This window comes from Bombyx mandarina, chromosome 24, assembly GCF_030267445.1.
Source record: "Bombyx mandarina strain Sakado chromosome 24, ASM3026744v2".
Taxonomy (NCBI): Eukaryota; Metazoa; Arthropoda; class Insecta; order Lepidoptera; family Bombycidae; genus Bombyx; species Bombyx mandarina.
This window is the reverse complement of record NC_143230.1, coordinates 11,625,578-11,643,070: the sequence shown is the minus strand read 5'-3', so window position 1 is coordinate 11,643,070 and position 17,493 is coordinate 11,625,578. Positions and strand designations below refer to the sequence as shown.

Sequence of the window (17,493 nt, the reverse complement as noted above, 5' to 3'; positions counted from 1 at the left end):
CAAAACGTCGGATTAACTCGATTGGTATACTTACTAAGGACCGATGACAATTCAATATTTAAAAATATATTCAAAAAATTTCAATTTAACTAAAAAATTAAAAATAAATAATAGTTTAAAAAAACTAACAAAACACGCTTCTATAGAAAATCCAACTAAAAAGTAGAAAACAAATTTTAATAAATTTGAATTAAAAAAAGTGTAAGAAAAAATGATTTTATTGTTAAAAAAGCGTGGCGTGCATGGTATCAGTAGTTATAAATATTTTATGAACAGATATGAGTAGGAGGGTTATTTTGATAATATCCTGAAAAGCCCCACACCACGCTTTTTTACAATAAAATCATTTTTTCTTACACTATTTTTAATTAAAATTTATTTTCTATTTTTTAGTTGCATTTTCTATAAAAGCGTATTTTGTTAGTTTTTTTAAACTATTTGTTCCAATCCCTGGTCGCCTAGACCGGTGGCCGGGGCAAACTGCGGGTCTTCTAACCCTCAGCTACGGCTCGTCCACGACATTGGTAAGTTCAGGCACGGAATATTTACTGGTGGTAGGACGTCTTGTGTGTCCGCGCGGGTAGGTACCACCACCCTGCCTATTTCTGCCGTGAAACAATGCGTTTCGGTTTGAAGGGCGGGGCAGCCGTTGTAACTATACTGAGACCTTAGAACCCATATCTCAAGGTGGGCGGCGGCACTTACCTTGTAGATATCTGTAGGCTCCGTTAACCAGTTAACACCAGGTGGGCTGTGAGCCCTTCTACCTATCTGAGCAATAAGAAGAACAATAGGTAACGTGATATATTTGATAGTTGCCATTGACCGCTAAAACTTGACGATTGGACCTTGCACCACGTCATTGCTCCGTCATTAGCCACCTTCAGATGACCGTACATGACATTGGTTTTTGTTTTGGGTCGATGCTTCAACGAAGACCTCCAAGTGTGAGGTCAATTGTTTCATATAACGTTTCTTTAATCCTCAGCCCACTGAGTTTCTCGCCGGATCTTCTCAGTGGGTTGCGTTTCCGATCCGGTGGTAGATACAATGTTCGACCAGCCCATACCGTGGGCCCCGAAGGTCAAGTACTTAGGCGTCACCCTCGACAGTAGGATGACATTCCGCCCCCACATCAAGACGGTACGCGATCGTGCCGCCTTCATTCTAGGACGTCTCTACCCGATGATATGTAGGCGAAGTAAAATGTCCCTTAGAAATAAGGTGACACTCTACAAAACTTGCATACGCCCCGTCATGACCTATGCAAGTGTAGTGTTCGCTCACGCGGCCCGCACTCACTTAAAGTCATTCCAAATTATTCAATCCCGTTTTTGCAGGATAGCCGTCGGAGCCCCGTGGTTCGTCAGGAACGTCGACCTCCATGACGACCTGGACTTAGAGTCCATCAGTAAGTATCTGCAGTCGGCCTCCATGCGCCACTTCGATAAAGCGGCACGACACGAGAACCCTCTCATCGTGGCCGCCGGTAACTACATTCCCGATCCTGCGGACAGAATGGAAAGCAGTCGACGTCGCCCAAAACACGTCATCTCGGATCCGCCCGATCCACTAACGGTGCTTTTAGGTAATTCAAGCACCGGTCACCGTTCTCGTCGAACCCGTCGCTTGCGACGAAGGGCTCGACGAGTAAATTAACTCTCAGACACAGCCCACTGAGTTTCTCGCCGGATCTTCTCAGTGGGTCGCGTTTCCGATCCGGTGGTAGATTCTGCGAAGCACGACTCTTGCTAGGGTTCGTGTTAGCAACATCGTCAGGTTTGAGCCCCGTGAGCTCACCTACTAAAGTTAGGGTTACGCTGACATAGCCTCTCAAGGCTCTCAGCTTAGGTAGGAAAAAAAAAAAAAAAAAAAAAAAAAAGGTAGATTCAGCGAAGCACTGGTCTTGCTAGGGCTACCGAGTCCCGTGACTCGCTTGGTGAATCTAGACCCCTCGAGGTCACTAGAATACGTAGGAAAAAAAAAGTGCCGCTCTTCAAACGCGGCAGAAATCGGCAGAACGACGGCGCTTTCCCGTTCAGGCTCCACCAGTCCCACAATTCAGTCCATCGCTATACTACCAAGGAACGTGACGTATAACCTCATAGTTTACAACCGCATAGTTTACAATAAGAACCTTATATAAATGCAATAAGGTTGATAATCCCCACGAAATTTGTATTTATAAAATTTTGTTCATATAACTAACTCTATAGATCCGATATGGAATTGTCATTCTAGCGATTATGGAATGAAGATATCTGGCTACAAAATTAAATGGTATCGCGCTAATAACATTTTCAAGAAAACCCTAATTCAGAGGAATATAAACCTTCTGTAGTAAGACATAAAGTCCATCAGAACTGAATTGTCATTAATCATTATAGCCCAGAATAAGAGTTAATATTTGTGTTTGTTCCTATAGTATAGTTAATGGCGTGTGCCTTGTATGGTTAAGTAAAACTTGGTATAATTGTTGGTATAATTTAATGTAAGATTTCCTGGTATAGGTCAAATCGTAATTGGATTTTATAACAATTCAAACCTTATTACGTTTCCCTTAAAAACTAAAATCCAATTACTATACATAAGACATTCTATTTCTGAACAAAAAGACAAGTTAACTTCATTGCGAAGCTATTAGGGAAATTAATGTGAACTTTATTTCTATTGCCATTAAAGTCAAATCATGACCGTTTTGTAGTTACGTCATTACGTTATGCAAATGTTCAGATATCAAATTCAATTTTTGAACTCAATGAAAATAGGTACGTACGAAATAAATAAAAACTGGGCTGCATCAACTATGTTCCCTTTGCCTGTCCCGATGGCCGAAGAGAACCAAAAAAAATGTTTACTCAAATAAAATAATCCTCACATAAAAATGCATCCAAGACCTTACGTTCGTGAGTTCAAATTACTTTAAAAACATTATTCTTGAAGACGAATACAAAGGCGTCAAGTGTCATACAAAAAACGACTTTAACAACCTTATAATAATGGTGAAAACCAAAATAGTTTTGTACATAAGACGTTTATGAATTGAAGAGAATAACGCAAAACTGGTCGGGTTTGTATCGTTCGAAATTTAATTTTTTCTTTTTTCCCAATACTGAATTCTTTTGTTTTTTTTCATTATTTATTTTATCATAGCATGTTTACTATAGGCTAGCGTACACTATCGGACTGTATTGAAAAAAAAATCTGTAGTTTAAAAAGTCGCAATTTTACCACAAAATATGCCAAGTCGTATTGTTATTTTGACCTTCGTAAGTCCGTGTAAAAATCGCCATTTTAATGTCGGGAGTTAAAAATACTGCACAATCGTTTTGTCTTCCTTAATTTAGCCTTTAAAAGCCCACCAATTGCAATGTAAAATATATTTTCTTCTTTGAAGGTTTGAGTAGAATAATCCGCGGTACGCAGCTGTTTAGCTGTGCCCTTGGCGTCGCTGATGTCCATAAGCCCAAACACAATCAAGTAAGTCATATGCAAGTCTGTCTACAGAAGCAATACCATTCTTCCTACAATTTTTTTTATTGCTTAGATGGGTGGACGAGCTCACAGCCCACCTGGTGTTAAGTGGTTACTGGAGCCCATAGACATCTACAACGTAAATGCGCCACCCACCTTGAAATATAAGTTCTAAGGGTCTCAGTATAGTTACAACGGCTGCCCCACCCTTCAAACCTAAACGCATTACTGCTTCACGGCAGAAATAGGCAGGGTGGTGGTACCTATCCGCGCGGACTCACAAGAGGTCCTACCACCAGTAATTACGCAAATTATAATTTTGCGGGTTTGATTTTTATTACACGATGTTATTCTTTCACCGTGGAAGTCAATCGTGAACATTTGTCGAATACGTATTTCATTTCAGAAATTGGTGACCCGCCTGAGATTCGAACACCGGTGCATCGCTCAACACGAATGCACCGGACGTCTTATCGCTAAGGCCACGACGACTTAAATTTCACAATGATTTTTTGGGTAAAATTCGTAGCAACAAAAAAGTCGCAAATAAAAATCGCAACACAAATCTACAGTGTGTAGTCGGCCTTAGCAGTTAGCGCAGAGCTCCGACGACCACGTGCGATCCAACACGTGTCAATAGTACAACACGAGTTTTCGTAAATAGAACGATTTTCTTGAAAACAACTAACAATAAACGGCGCTTTTCCTTTTTTGAAACTATGTATTTTAAACAAATCACTCGCGGTTTTGCGATTTTGAGCTCAAATTCTAGGGCACGAAAGGCGTTATTTCAATGAACTTAAACTTCGATGAGTGATTTCAAATCAGAGTTTAAACCTCCACCCATTTCGAAGGATGGGATAGTCGTTACCTATGCACATACCCGATCTTATAGACCGAATGGTAAACAGTCGACGTCGCCCTAAACACGTCATTACGGATCCCCCCTATCCACTAACGGCGCTTTTAGGTACTTCAAGCACCAGTCATCGTTCTCGTCGACCCCGCTTGTGACGAAGGGCTCGACGAGTAAATTAACCCATAGATACAGCCCACTGAGTTTCTCGCCAGATCTTCTCAGTGGGTCGCGTTTCCGATCCGGTCCATCCATGCACTGGATTGTAATATAACAATAGCTCTTAAAATCTTACAGACTAGGGCGTTCCATTTATAACCCAAAAATAAATTAACTTATATCTTTACCAGATTTCTTACTGGTGGTAGGACTGTTTGTGAGTCCGCGCGGATAGGTACCACCACCCTGCCTATTTCTGCCGTGAAGCAGTAATGCGTTTCGGTTTGAAAGGCGGGGCAGCCGTTGTAACTATACTTGAGACCTTAGAACTTATATCTCAAGGTGGGTGGCGCATTCACGTTGAAGATGTCTATGGGCTCCAGTAACCACTTAACACCAGGTAGGCTGTGAGCTCGTCCACCCACCTAAGCAATAAAAAAAAAATATTAGTAGGTAGCTGCATAGAAATTGGCTAAAAAAATTACGTCTGCCGTGGTCCGTGCACGAAACCGACCTCGCTGCATCGCGGCACACAAACCGTGGCACTGTTCCGCTCAGCCGGCGGACCTTTGTTTCAATTTCGCAACGCTACTTTACTACTAGCCCCGCTAGCGATTATTGTGAGCATTGCAGTTAAACAATCAGTTACAAAATTCAACCAGGGACAATGGAAAAACCCACAAAAAGAGAAGGAAACTGTAATCTATAATAATACGAAAAATAATAAAAAATCACACATTTTCCTAATTTGAATTTGGAATTATCTTCTTTAAAATTTAAACTTTTAATGATACCAAAACCAGCCAGATACAATTTTTTTTTTTTTTTTTTTTTATTGCTTAGATGGGTGGACGAGATCACAGCCCACCTGGTGTTAAGTGGTTACTGGAGCCCATAGACATCTACAACATAAATGCGCCACCCACCTTGAGATACAAGTTCTAAGGTCTCAAGCATAGTTACAACGGCTGCCCCACCCTTCAAACCGAGACGCATTACTGCTTCACGGCAGAAATAGGCAGGGTGGTGGTACCCACCCGCGCGGACTCACAAGAGGTCCTACCACCAGTAAAGATACAAATAGTATAGCCAAAGAGATTTTATTACAAGCTCATACATACTATAATGTGAAAAGACTTTTTGCCCAACCTATTTATTGTATACAAATTCCGAACAACAACATTTGGACCGCCGGTCTACCGAGCAATTCCACCTTTCAAGGCTTCCTTTTGTCGTTAAGCCTCTCAAACAGGCAAAAACGCAAAAAGCATATCAAGGCGCCTCTATAACTTACTATTAAGATAATTACTGGTTTTACTGGTGATTACTGGTGGTAGGACCTCTTGTGAGTGAGTCCGCGCGGGTGGGTACCACCGCCCTGCCTATTTCTGCCGTGAAGCAGTAATGCGTTTCGGTTCGAAGGGTGGGGCAGCCGTCGTAACTATACTGAGATCTTAGAACTTATATCTCAAGATGGGTGGCGCATTTACGTTTCAGATGTCCATGGGCTCCAGTAACCACTTAACACCAGGTGGGCTGTGAGCTCGTCCAAGCATCTAAGCAATAAAAAAAAATTGAGGTAATCCTCAATGTACCTCAAATGACATTACGCAGCCTACGGGCGATCGTTCAACGCCCGTTATAAGATTGCGTAAATGTTTTGTTACCAAGCCAAGAGACAATGGTTAGGAGAGCTCGGGTAGGCAGCTGAGGGACCTTGGAACACTGACACAGATTCTAGTGAACTGGAGGCTTTGTGGTTTCCAACGAGTTACACAAGCCACAACGGTTCGCTTTTTTTTATTGCTTAGATGAGTGGACGAGCTCACAAACCACCTGGTGTTAAGTGGTTACCGCAGCCCATAGACATCTACAATGTAGATGCGCAAAGCACCTTGATAAGGCCTCAAGTATAGTTACAACGGCTACCCCGCCCTTCAAACCGAAACGCATTGCTGCTTCACGGCCGAAATAGGCAGGGTACTTAGCCGTGCGGACTCAGAAGAGGTCCTACCACCAGTAAATCAAACTTACAAAACCGGCCTAAAAATTATAAGCCCAAAGTCATTTCTTTGTAGTTTGGTCAAAAAAGCACGCAAGCGTCTGGCCTTAGACGCTTCGGCTGTAACGCTGTACCCAGGTGTGCTCTAACAAAAAATGCACCCATCCGGAACCCGAGTGGGGTGATTCGAACAAAAAAAACCTATATTCGGTTCGCAAGTTAACACAAACTATATAGTGATCCCGCAGTAGTCGAAATTCGACTATAATTAATTGAAATTGTAAGTTTGTACACTATTATGATTGTATTTTCAAAGACTATTTTCTATAATCACAAATTTCGGCAAATTAATAAAGACAAACAATATTTTAATTTAATCTCAATTTGACCACAGACGTCACGAACAAAAGTTTGACAATAAATAAATAGCATGCATGCATGCGTGTGTGTGTGTGCGTCAAATACACGGTAGGGAGTGTTATGTTTTCTTTATTGATTTAATGTATCTTTAATGCATTACTTAAAAAAAAAAAAAAAATAGCATTGTGCACTTCTTCTCTATAATCTCTCTCTCTATAATCTATCTCTATATCTCTATAATCTCTATAAGTGTGGAAAATTTCATACTCCTCCGTCCGCGCAATTTTCATAAAAAGGGATAGGTACGAAGTTTTTGCTTCACGTATTAATATATAAATATATATATACCTATAGATAAAGGGCCAGATAACACGCACGACGAGAACGATACGATGCGGTTACCCCGCAGGTATGTGTGGCCCGTCTCAAACTTAGGGGGGGTCGATGAACTCGCCCTAAAATAAGAGTCCGGACGTCGGATGTGTAGAGCGCCACGTGACAAAGATACGCGTGGCAGACAGAGGAACTAGAAATTGCCGACTTATTGCTTAGATGGGTGGACGAGCTCACAGCCCACCCGTTGTTAAGTGGTTACTGGAGCCCATGGACATCTACAACGTAAATGCCGCCACCCACCTTGAGATATAAGTTGTAAGGTCTTACAACGGCTGCCCCACCCTTCAAACCGAAACGCATTACTACTTCACAGCAGAACGTGACGGGGTGGTGGTACCTACTCGTGCGGACTCACAAGAGGTCCTACCACCTCTTGTAGATCTTGTTGTAAATATTATATTTCTACAGCCTTCAAAGTTACACTAGCATACGGTGCTAGTGACGGTAAGTGATCAGTCGGTCATAGACAAGAGGAATTCCAGGAGCCGCATACCTTTCTTTTTTTTTTCCTACCAAGTTGAGAGCCTTGAGGCTATTTCAGCATAACCTTAACTAGTAGGTGAGCTCACGGGGCTCAAACTTGACGACGTTGCTAGCACGAACCCTAGCAAGAGCCGAGCTTCGCTGAACCACCGGATCGGAAACGCGATCCACTGAGAAGATCCGGTGAGAAACTCAGTGGGCTGTGTTTGTGGGTTAATTTACTTGTGCAGCCCTTCGTCGCAAGCGACGGGTTCGACGAGGACGATGACCGGTGCTTGAGGTACCTAAAAGCACTGTTAGTGGATCGGGAAGATCCGAAATGACGTGTTTTGGGCGACGTCGACTGCTTTCCATTCTGTCCGCAGGAACGGGAATGGCCGCATACCTTTGAGAGTAAGCTCTTCAAATCTGAAGAACAATTCGTGGCGCTCAAGAATCATTATCTAGGCGGACTAGTTCACAACCCACCTAGCGTTAAGCGGCTACCACCGCTGTCACCGACGAATTTGATACTTAATTGGGCCTCTACTTATCACATATAAATTATACCAAGGGCAAATCTATATTGTTTAGCGGATATGTTTCTTATACGCGATCTGCATCAATGTGTGAACTAAATTAAGGTATGTAATTTATACGACATTACCTTCAGCGGGATAAGGGGCCTACTGGGTCAAGTGGTAATTATGCTCTGCTCCGTAGGGGCTCAGTGACTAGAACGATTTATCTGGTATTATTTGTATCGATTGCCTTGAAATTAATAAGAGCGTTACTGAGATTATCTTTTTTTTATTGCTTAGATTGGTGGACGAGCTCACAGTTCACCTGGTGTTAAGTGGTTATTTGAGCCCATTTACAACGTAAATGCGCCACCCACCTTGAGATATAAGTTCTAAGGTCTCAGTATATTTACAACGGCTACCCCACCCTTCAAGCCGAAACGCATTACTGCTTCACGGCAGAAATAGGCGGGGAGGTGGTACCTACCCGTGCGGACTCACAAGATGTCCTACCACCAGTAATTACGCAAATTATAGTTTTGCGGTTTTGATTTTTTACACGACGTTATTCCTTCACCGTGGAAGTCAACCGTGAACTTTGTTAAGTCCGTATTTCTTTAGAAAAATTGGTACCCGCCTACGGGATTCGAACACCGGTGAATCGCTACATACGAATGCACCGGACGTCTTATACTTTAGGCCACGACGACTTCATTATCTGCCTTTTAAATATAATAACCAAATATGTTAGCCTCAACGAACAGATTATGATCGTACTAGGAATATAATCAACAAAGATACACCAGTTACTCTCATAATAATCAACATAAGAATTATAGTTGAAATTAATGACTATGGGAAGTGCACAAAGGTATTAAAAATGCCTCTGTTGAGGGTACGCATGGAGGCAGATGAGACTGTGCATCTGCTTATCCTGAATGACTAGACTGGTAAGTGATCGCTTTGACATCCTGAAACAGCTAGGATGGTGCTTATAAGATTCATCTCCACTGATAACAGGTGCATTCAGCAGAATCAATTCATGAGGAAATGCCTGTCCATCATTTGGTATCGAATACAAAATTATTAATTCATTGAATCATCCATCAACATTTTATTAGTATATTTATATTATTACTAGCCATACTCGCCTGTTTCTTTGGGCATTTAAGATTAACATTATTATTTATAGTCATTATTATTAGGGAGTCCAACACTCATATAAATATTAGCCTATCCATTAAATACATGTATTTTTTACTTTTTATTTTACTGTTTAGATGGGTGGACGAGCTCACAGCCCACATGGTTTTAAGTGGTACCGGAGCCCATAGACATCTACAACGTAAATGCGCCATGGATGGATACCAAGTTTCAAGTCAATCGGATGCATGGTTCAGTAGTTACAACAGAACATCCATAAAAACCACTGTAGATTTATATTTTAGTATAGATATATGAAAATACCAGCTTGTGATATTTCAAAACCACATTTCTTGATACTTGAGTATATCAAATGTCTTATCTTTTAGGCCACATGATGACTTCAAAAGCACTCATCACAATATTCATATTGTAACTTAATATTCCTTCCTACTTGCGTAGAATAGATAAGTTTAAAATGTAAACAATGTTATATCATTGGTACAAAAGTGTTTCCTTATGTTCTATGCATACATGTATCTTTGTGTTTCATTTGTTTGATTTAATTTAAACTTTGCATTATTACATATAATTGCATTTTAACTATGACATAGTTTGTTAGGCGTATGTTTTTCAACAAATGGACCAGAGTTGCCAGATGCTGCTACAATTGGACGCAAAATCAATAAAATCTCATCATATTTGTGCATATTATCTTATATTTAATTTAAAAAGAAAATTTGAATCAAGACTGTCTACAATACATTACATATTGGCGCTTAAAAGGCAAACGTGACTAAGCGACAATAACTGCTTTGTACATAAATGATAGGCAATAACCAATGCACAAAAAATATATATTTCTAGGTCTATTAAAATCATTTCAATCCTACAGCTACTAGCTAGATTCTACTACAGCTGGATTCGTTAAAATAAATTTTGTTTTCAGGTATTTCAACTTTAAATTAGTCTACTGTAAAGTTCACGCATTGTCGCTTAGTCACGTTTGCCTTTCAAGCGTCGATATATTGTCTTGCAAACCACACAAATGAAATATTGGCTAGATTTTTTTTATTGCTTAGGTGGATGGACGAGCTCACGCCCACTAGATGTTAAGTGGTCACCGGAGCCTATAGACACCGTAAGACATCTACAACGTAAATGCCGCCACCTACCTTGAGATGTGAAATCTAAGATCTGTTTTTACAGTTCAACAGCTGCCCCACCCTTCAAACCGAAACGCATTACTGCTTCACAGCAGAAACAGGTAGGGTAGTGGTACTTTCCCGTGCGGACTCACAATTTTAATAATATATAATATACTAGCAGAGTCCCGGGATGTTACCCGCGGCTATTGTCGTACCGCGGGTGATGACGCCGCGCAAAGCAAGTTAAAAAAAAAGTTGCCTAAGTTACTCCTTATATCATCCGCAATCTATCAGTGTAAGACACGTCAAAATCGGTCCAGGCGTTCCAGAGATTAGCCGGAACAAACAGACAGACAGACAGACCGACAAAAAATGTAAAAAATATTATTTTGGTGTATGTACCATATATACATTCATATGCATGTAGTAAAAAGCGGTTATTTCAATATTACAAACAGACACTCCAATTTTATTTATATGTATAGATGTATAGATAATTTTATTAGTATACTAATATTTTGCATTCTCAATGAATTCGGCTCTTTAGAGTTGTTGTAGATTGCATGTTGTATGTCTATCAGAACCCTCCAGTAGATGTGAAGAAGAAAAGATCATTACATGTCCGGGGCTATACAAAGCCGCCCAAAACATGTCTCTTCGGAGCTCTCAAATCGGCTCTTGGCGCTTTTAGGCTCTTCAAGCACCCATCCCTGTCCTAGTACAACAAAAAGTTCGACGAGCGAACTAACCCATAGATACAACCCATTGAGTTACTTACTGGACATTCTCAGAGGGTCCAGATTCCAATTAGATTGAGCTTGTGAGCTCCTTTAATGGTCTATGCCTAGTTGGAATAGCACCTTATGCTACCAACTATTCAGTAAAGAAAAACAAAAAAAACTTAGCAAGCCATAAATTTTTTGTCCTAATTATCTTGGACCTATTAAGACAAAGTAATGGAATGTTAAATATGATGATAGATGATGTGTATTGGTAGATGATATTGCCATTGGTTCTTGATTTTTTTCTCTGTTATCTTAGATTATAGGTATATTTTTTTAAATGATGCATAATTTTTTCTTTTGTCTTTCAGTCAGAGCCGATTCTCAAATGCCATAGTCTCTACAGATAAAGGTACTTGATACAAATGCAACTTCAGTTAATTGGTCGTATTGAATATGGTAAAAAAATATTTATTGAAGATTTCAGTAACATTAACAGTCAAGATAGTATATTATTATGTGTTTTGAATTGTTGTGATACCAGACATTACTGTTAATTATGGCTAGAAGGTTCTCTCTAAATTTACCATAAGCTACTTTAGTATCTGTATAGTTTTTTTTTTTGTTTTTTTTATAAAGCTCTGTATCTGCATTTACTCAAGTTTTGTAGGGCTTTCTAGGAAGATTTAATTTCATACACATTCATTAACTGAGTGACGTGAACTCAGCTGGCTTTACTGGCAGCCATAAAATTGATGAATTTCATAATATTAGACTAGTACCATCAATAAATAAAAACTATCAACAAAAAAAATGCGCCTTCTAGAATCATGTCATGTTAATCATAAGTGGTCATGTACATAATAGCACTCAGCCCTAATACCTCAAAATGCAAACCATAGTGTATTATAAGATAATAAATGTAAAACTGCTTCAAGTTTAAATAAATACTGGGCAATTACTAGAATTACAAATTTTTTTGAAACCACCCATAAAAACTAATTGGTAAAATTCAAATTGCAACACTACAGCTTCAAAGTCACGTGGGTTTAATTTTTTCATCTGTGCTTCACTTCAGCAGATGGAAAAAAAAATAACTTGGGACATTTTGAAATCTTATCCTATCTAATAACTCATTCATGAAAATAGGTACCTGTAACTCTGCTCGTAGTCCCAGTAGTCCTTGTAGCGCGGGTGCCAGCGTTGGCCCCCACGCGAATAAGGTCTGCGTGATCCACCTTGACTCATCTTAAACAAGGCATAGTACGCAGCACTATCGATCCAAGCTTATTCAGTGCTGCAATTTCACTCAACACCACCAACACCTCCAAAAACAAGCACTAAAGTACTTAACGAAGACACTAACGTGGTATAAACACGTTCCAAGGCTGGAGGACCCCGATGGAGCCCTACACTGCCTGTGTTTTGGAAAGCACTGGTATGTAGTGAAGTTCGTACGAATGCACGGGCAAGCGCGACAACGTCACAATGTCAGGAGGCGCGACCTCTGTAGTGTTTGTGTGAACCAAGTTTAAATTTGGCCGCCAACTTAGTTTTTTTTAGAACATGAATAATTTAATTAAGTGTGGTACTAGGTAAAAATAGTTGATGAGTTTGCTTGCTTTATAATATCGTGTTAATTTTGCTATTATTGTTTTAGTTAAAAATGAAACCTTCAGTTGTCAGAGAATAAAAATATTGATTTTTTATTTTATTATAGAAAAACTTTTTTTGCTGAAACTTCGTTTTGTTGAAAATTTACAGTTTGGTCCGTGAACAAAGAAGCAGAAAGCAACAGAGAACAACGGGAGGGCGTGTTATCGCGCACTTAAAATGGTTCGTCACCGCTCACATAATTAATGTGAATCAGACTTGGTAATCTCGTGTCGTCATGCACTATCGAACTGAGCTACGTTTAACTATTCAGCATCAAACACATTTCATTGTCCTTACGCAACACCGAAATAGTCTTTGAAACGGAAAAAAAACGAACGAAAACTAAGTGAAAATACAAGATAACGTAACACAAAACGCTCTGTACGTGCGACCGATACGTACATAAGCCTCGCGTAAGTCATAATCATAAAAAGTTTACACAACTTGTCCCGATCGTACAATGCAGCGCTTTACTCGCTTTATCATTCTCAAACAAATCTAATCGTTTATCAGGTCAACAATGTTGAAGCACTACAGCGCTTTAAACGTTCAAGGCAAAACCCATTGTTATTATAGTACAGCCAACATGACGGCGTAATTGCAACCTGAAGTTAGTCACAAACGTAAACATGCCTTCCCGTCCGAACACGCACGTTAGACAGAGATAACGTTAGAGTTTGTTTGGTTATTTCCGTGAAAATTGTTATTCGTTTTTTATTTATTATAATTTTTGTCAAACTATGGCGTTTGTGCTGGTATGCGTAGACAAAATTCGTGATGACACAACCTGCCAGTCCTACTTTCACTGTTATTCGTTTAATTTTGCAACGCATGTTTCGTTTTTCGACTAAAATAAGCGAGTGTCGCAAATGCGGAAGGGAATAAAAATAACGCCTTATCTTTTATTGTATTACTGAGAAGTGAGAACGCGTGGGAATAACATAACGTTGCGGTAATTATATTTTCATGGTTATCGGAACCATTTAAAAATTCATTAGGCATAGTAACAGAAAAAATCATTTTGAAGACTTTATGATTTTAATAAGTGAACACAGAAAATTGTTTTTAGCGTGTTCACACATTCCGGAGATTTCAAATTCGTTCTTAAGTCCAACATTGGGATGAAAAACTGCGAAGCAGTGATGCATCTGGTCTTAGGTGTAAGACAGCTTCAAAGTAGTCTATGGCATTGAAATTGTGATATTTGTAGGGTCAAGTAACCATTTAACACCAGTCAGGACTGTTAGGAAAACTAACTATATATTTAGACTAATATATTATAAAGCTTGTTTGTTTGTTTGAATGCGCTAATCTCAGGAACTACTGGTCCGATTTGAAAAATTATTTCAGTGTTAGATAGCTCATTTATTGAGGAAGGCTATTGGCTATAACATCATGGTAAGACTAATACGAGTGAAACACCAATAAAAAATGTTTCAAAATAAAGGTTTAAATAGCTCCTTAACATTCTATAATTCAAAAATATTTTCACTTTCTACGTAAAAGAAGTGGGAGGTAAAATTTAGCGTTATGCCAAAGTAACTATTCCACGCGGACGGAGTCGCGGCCAAAAGCTAGTTAGATATATTACAATAAATAAATAAAATCATTTATTGCTTTTCACACAGATTTATATCATTACAAGTACACAGATAAATGACAGAAAAAAATGCAAAATGGTTTGGCTCAGCTAAGGCTGTTCAAAGTTGAGGCATCGAACTGCGCTGATTTTCAATCATTCTCGTTTCTCTTTGGGTTATTGTGGAATTAATACGTCATAGTTAGGAACGGCAGACTCTCCGCCCCCAAGGGCAGGACTGTTATTTACTATAGGAGGGCCCTGCACGTTGTCCCTCTCGATACTCCCTCGCTCTTGCATATCGAGGCGTCAGTGTGCCGTATCGCGCTGACGGGACACCAGCCGATCGTCATCGCATCCGTCTACCTCCCCCCTAACAAACCCCTCCTGAGCAGTGACCTCGAGACACTGCTCGGTGTGGGTGACGCAGTCATTCTGGCAGGCGATCTAAATTGCCACCACACTAGGTGGAACTGCCATTGCACGAATGTGAACGGTAGGCGTCTCGACGCGTTTATAGACGACCTCACATTCGAAATATTCAGCCCCCAGACCCCCACGTGCTATCCGTACAACGCCGCGCGTCGTCCGAGCACAATAGATCTGGCACTGCTGAGGAACGTAACTCTGCGCTTGCGCTCCATCGAGGCACTGTCAGAACTCGACTCAGACCACCGACCTGTCGTCATGCAGCTCGGTCGCCCACTCAACCAGGAAACAGTTACGAGGACCATGGTGGATTGGAAGAAGCTGGGCACGTGTTTAGCTGATGCCGCTCCACCAATCCTCCCCTGCGGCCCGGATTCAACTCCATCCCCCGAGGACACAGTCGAATCCATAAATATCCTTACCGAACACGTCTCGACCGCGATCATAAGGTCTTCGAAACAAGTCGTGTGGAGGACTGCTTCCACCGCATCAGACTTTCCCCCGAGCTTAGAGATCTCTTAAGAGTCAGGAACGCGGCAATCCGGGCCTACGATCGATATCCCACGGATTCAAACCGGACTCGGATGCGTCGCTTACAGCGGGAGGTCAAATCCCGCCTAAGCGACGCCCGAAATGAGAATTGGGATAGTTACTTAGAAGAACTCGCGCCCACTCACCAAGCATACTGGCGACTAGCTAGGACCCTCAAGTCCGAAACTATCGTCACTATGCCGCCTCTAGTACGCCCCTCAGGCCAACCACCGGTTTACGATGACGATGACAAGGCAGGGCTGCTGGCCAATGCATTGCAAAAGCAGTGCATCGGCCAGCACTCAATACGCGGACCCCGAACACACCGAGTTAGTCGACGGGGAGGTCGAGCGCAGAGCTTCCCTGCCGCCCTCGGATGCGTTACCCCCCATTACCACTTCCGAGGTTAAGGAGGCGATTGCTAACCTGCAACCACGGAAAGCTCCCGGCTCCGACGGCATCCGCAATCGCGCGCTAAAAATGTTACCAGCCCAACTGATAACAATGTTGGCCACCATCTTAAATGCTGCTATGACGAACTGCATCTTTCTGCAGCTTAGGTAGGAAAAAAACATGTGTGCAATTCACACGTGGTAGAAGTGAAACCTTCCAAAATTAAAATACAATTATCCTAAACGTCTTAAAATTTTGTCATTAGTAAATAATTGTAAGGTAGCGCCCTCTGTGAATTGATATTTTAATTTCACGTATAATCCTAAATTAAAATTCACTACAAGAGCTTTCATACACACGTTAGTATTAAAAAATCTCACAGATGGCGCTGTATTAAATAGTATGTATATTTCTGTCTCATACTTTTGTATTGGTGTCTCTTACCTGTCGTTTTTTCCGTTGCATCCGGTTTGAAATCACAACGATTCTAAAGAAGTTTTCACTTAAAAAAAAGTGGAATTAATGGCTGTATACGTGGGTGCAGGCTTAAAACGCAGCATAAACTATTAAAATACATATATAAAAACATATAAAAAACATAAACAATTAAAATAAGAAACAACAACAAAGTCTCAAAAGATGAACTCGAATACAAAACTTAAGCAGACGTAAAGCATTAGGAATTAATCATCATATTTTATTCAGATATAAGCCGCGCCAATAAAAAGAAACGAATCGAAAATGGCGTCTATGTACCTGCACTGACAGATGGTAGGGACAACAGATAAAAAGAAAGATAGAAAGAAAAAGTTGTTTATTGTAAAAAAATGTAAAAAAACAAATGAGAAAGTACTTTACTTTATGCCCTGGCAGAAGAGGAGATGTCTCATCTGAGATGCAACTTGCGTAGACACTTTTGCTGCCAGTCACCTAAGTCGCACAACTCGAAGGTGAAAAAACTCGAACTCAACAACAAAATCAGAACTGATATTTTTTTTTGCATACAGTACGCGCCGTGTGCGACTAAAGACAGCAATAGTTTAGAGTGAGAGAGCGCATGATCGCCGCCGCCATTTTAGGATCGTTTCTTTATTGGCGCGGCTTATAGTTATTGGTAGATTTTAATTTTAGGTTGTCATGAAGATCTATGTTCTTTACCGGTGTGCTCAGGTGGCTATCCTGCAAAAACGCGATTCAATGATTTAGACCAGTGCTTCCCAAACTTTTTTGTGCCATGCCCCACATGGCCCTGAGCCCTTTCCAGTTTCACAAGGACAGGTGGGCGAGCAAGGGCTCAGGTAAAAGGGGCGGGATTTGCTAACAGCTACCCGAGTGCCTCCAAAGGAGACCTAACAACTCAAGAGTATCTGTTTCGCGAATGAATCTACTACCGGATTGAAAGCGCGACCCACTGAGAAGATCCGGCGAGAAACTCAGTGGGCTGTGTATATGGGTTAATTTACTCGTCGAGCCCTTCGTCACAAGCGACGGGTTCGACGAGAACGGTGACCGGTGTTTGTGGTACCTAAAAGCACCGTTAGTGGATCGAGAGGATTCGAGATGACGTGTTTTGGGCGACGTCAACTGTTTACCATTCTTTCCACAGGATCGGCTATGTAGTTACCGGCGGCCACGATGAGACGGTTCTCGTGTCGTGCCGCT

The 17,493-nt window shown here is 40.8% G+C and overlaps 1 protein-coding gene across 2 annotated transcripts in view; it reads right to left on the bottom strand.

Moving 5' to 3' along the window:
* Nucleotides 1-13,326, bottom strand: part of LOC114248477 (uncharacterized) — a 40,561-nt gene extending 27,235 nt beyond the window's left edge. For both annotated transcript variants that reach the window (XM_089737923.1, XM_089737924.1), the window contains exon 1: nt 12,397-13,326. In XM_089737923.1, coding sequence (XP_089594049.1) covers nt 12,397-12,491 — 95 coding nt within the window. In that variant the 5' untranslated portion in view covers nt 12,492-13,326. The remainder of the gene's footprint in view (nt 1-12,396) is intronic.
* Between the last annotated feature and the right edge of the window lie 4,167 nt (nt 13,327-17,493).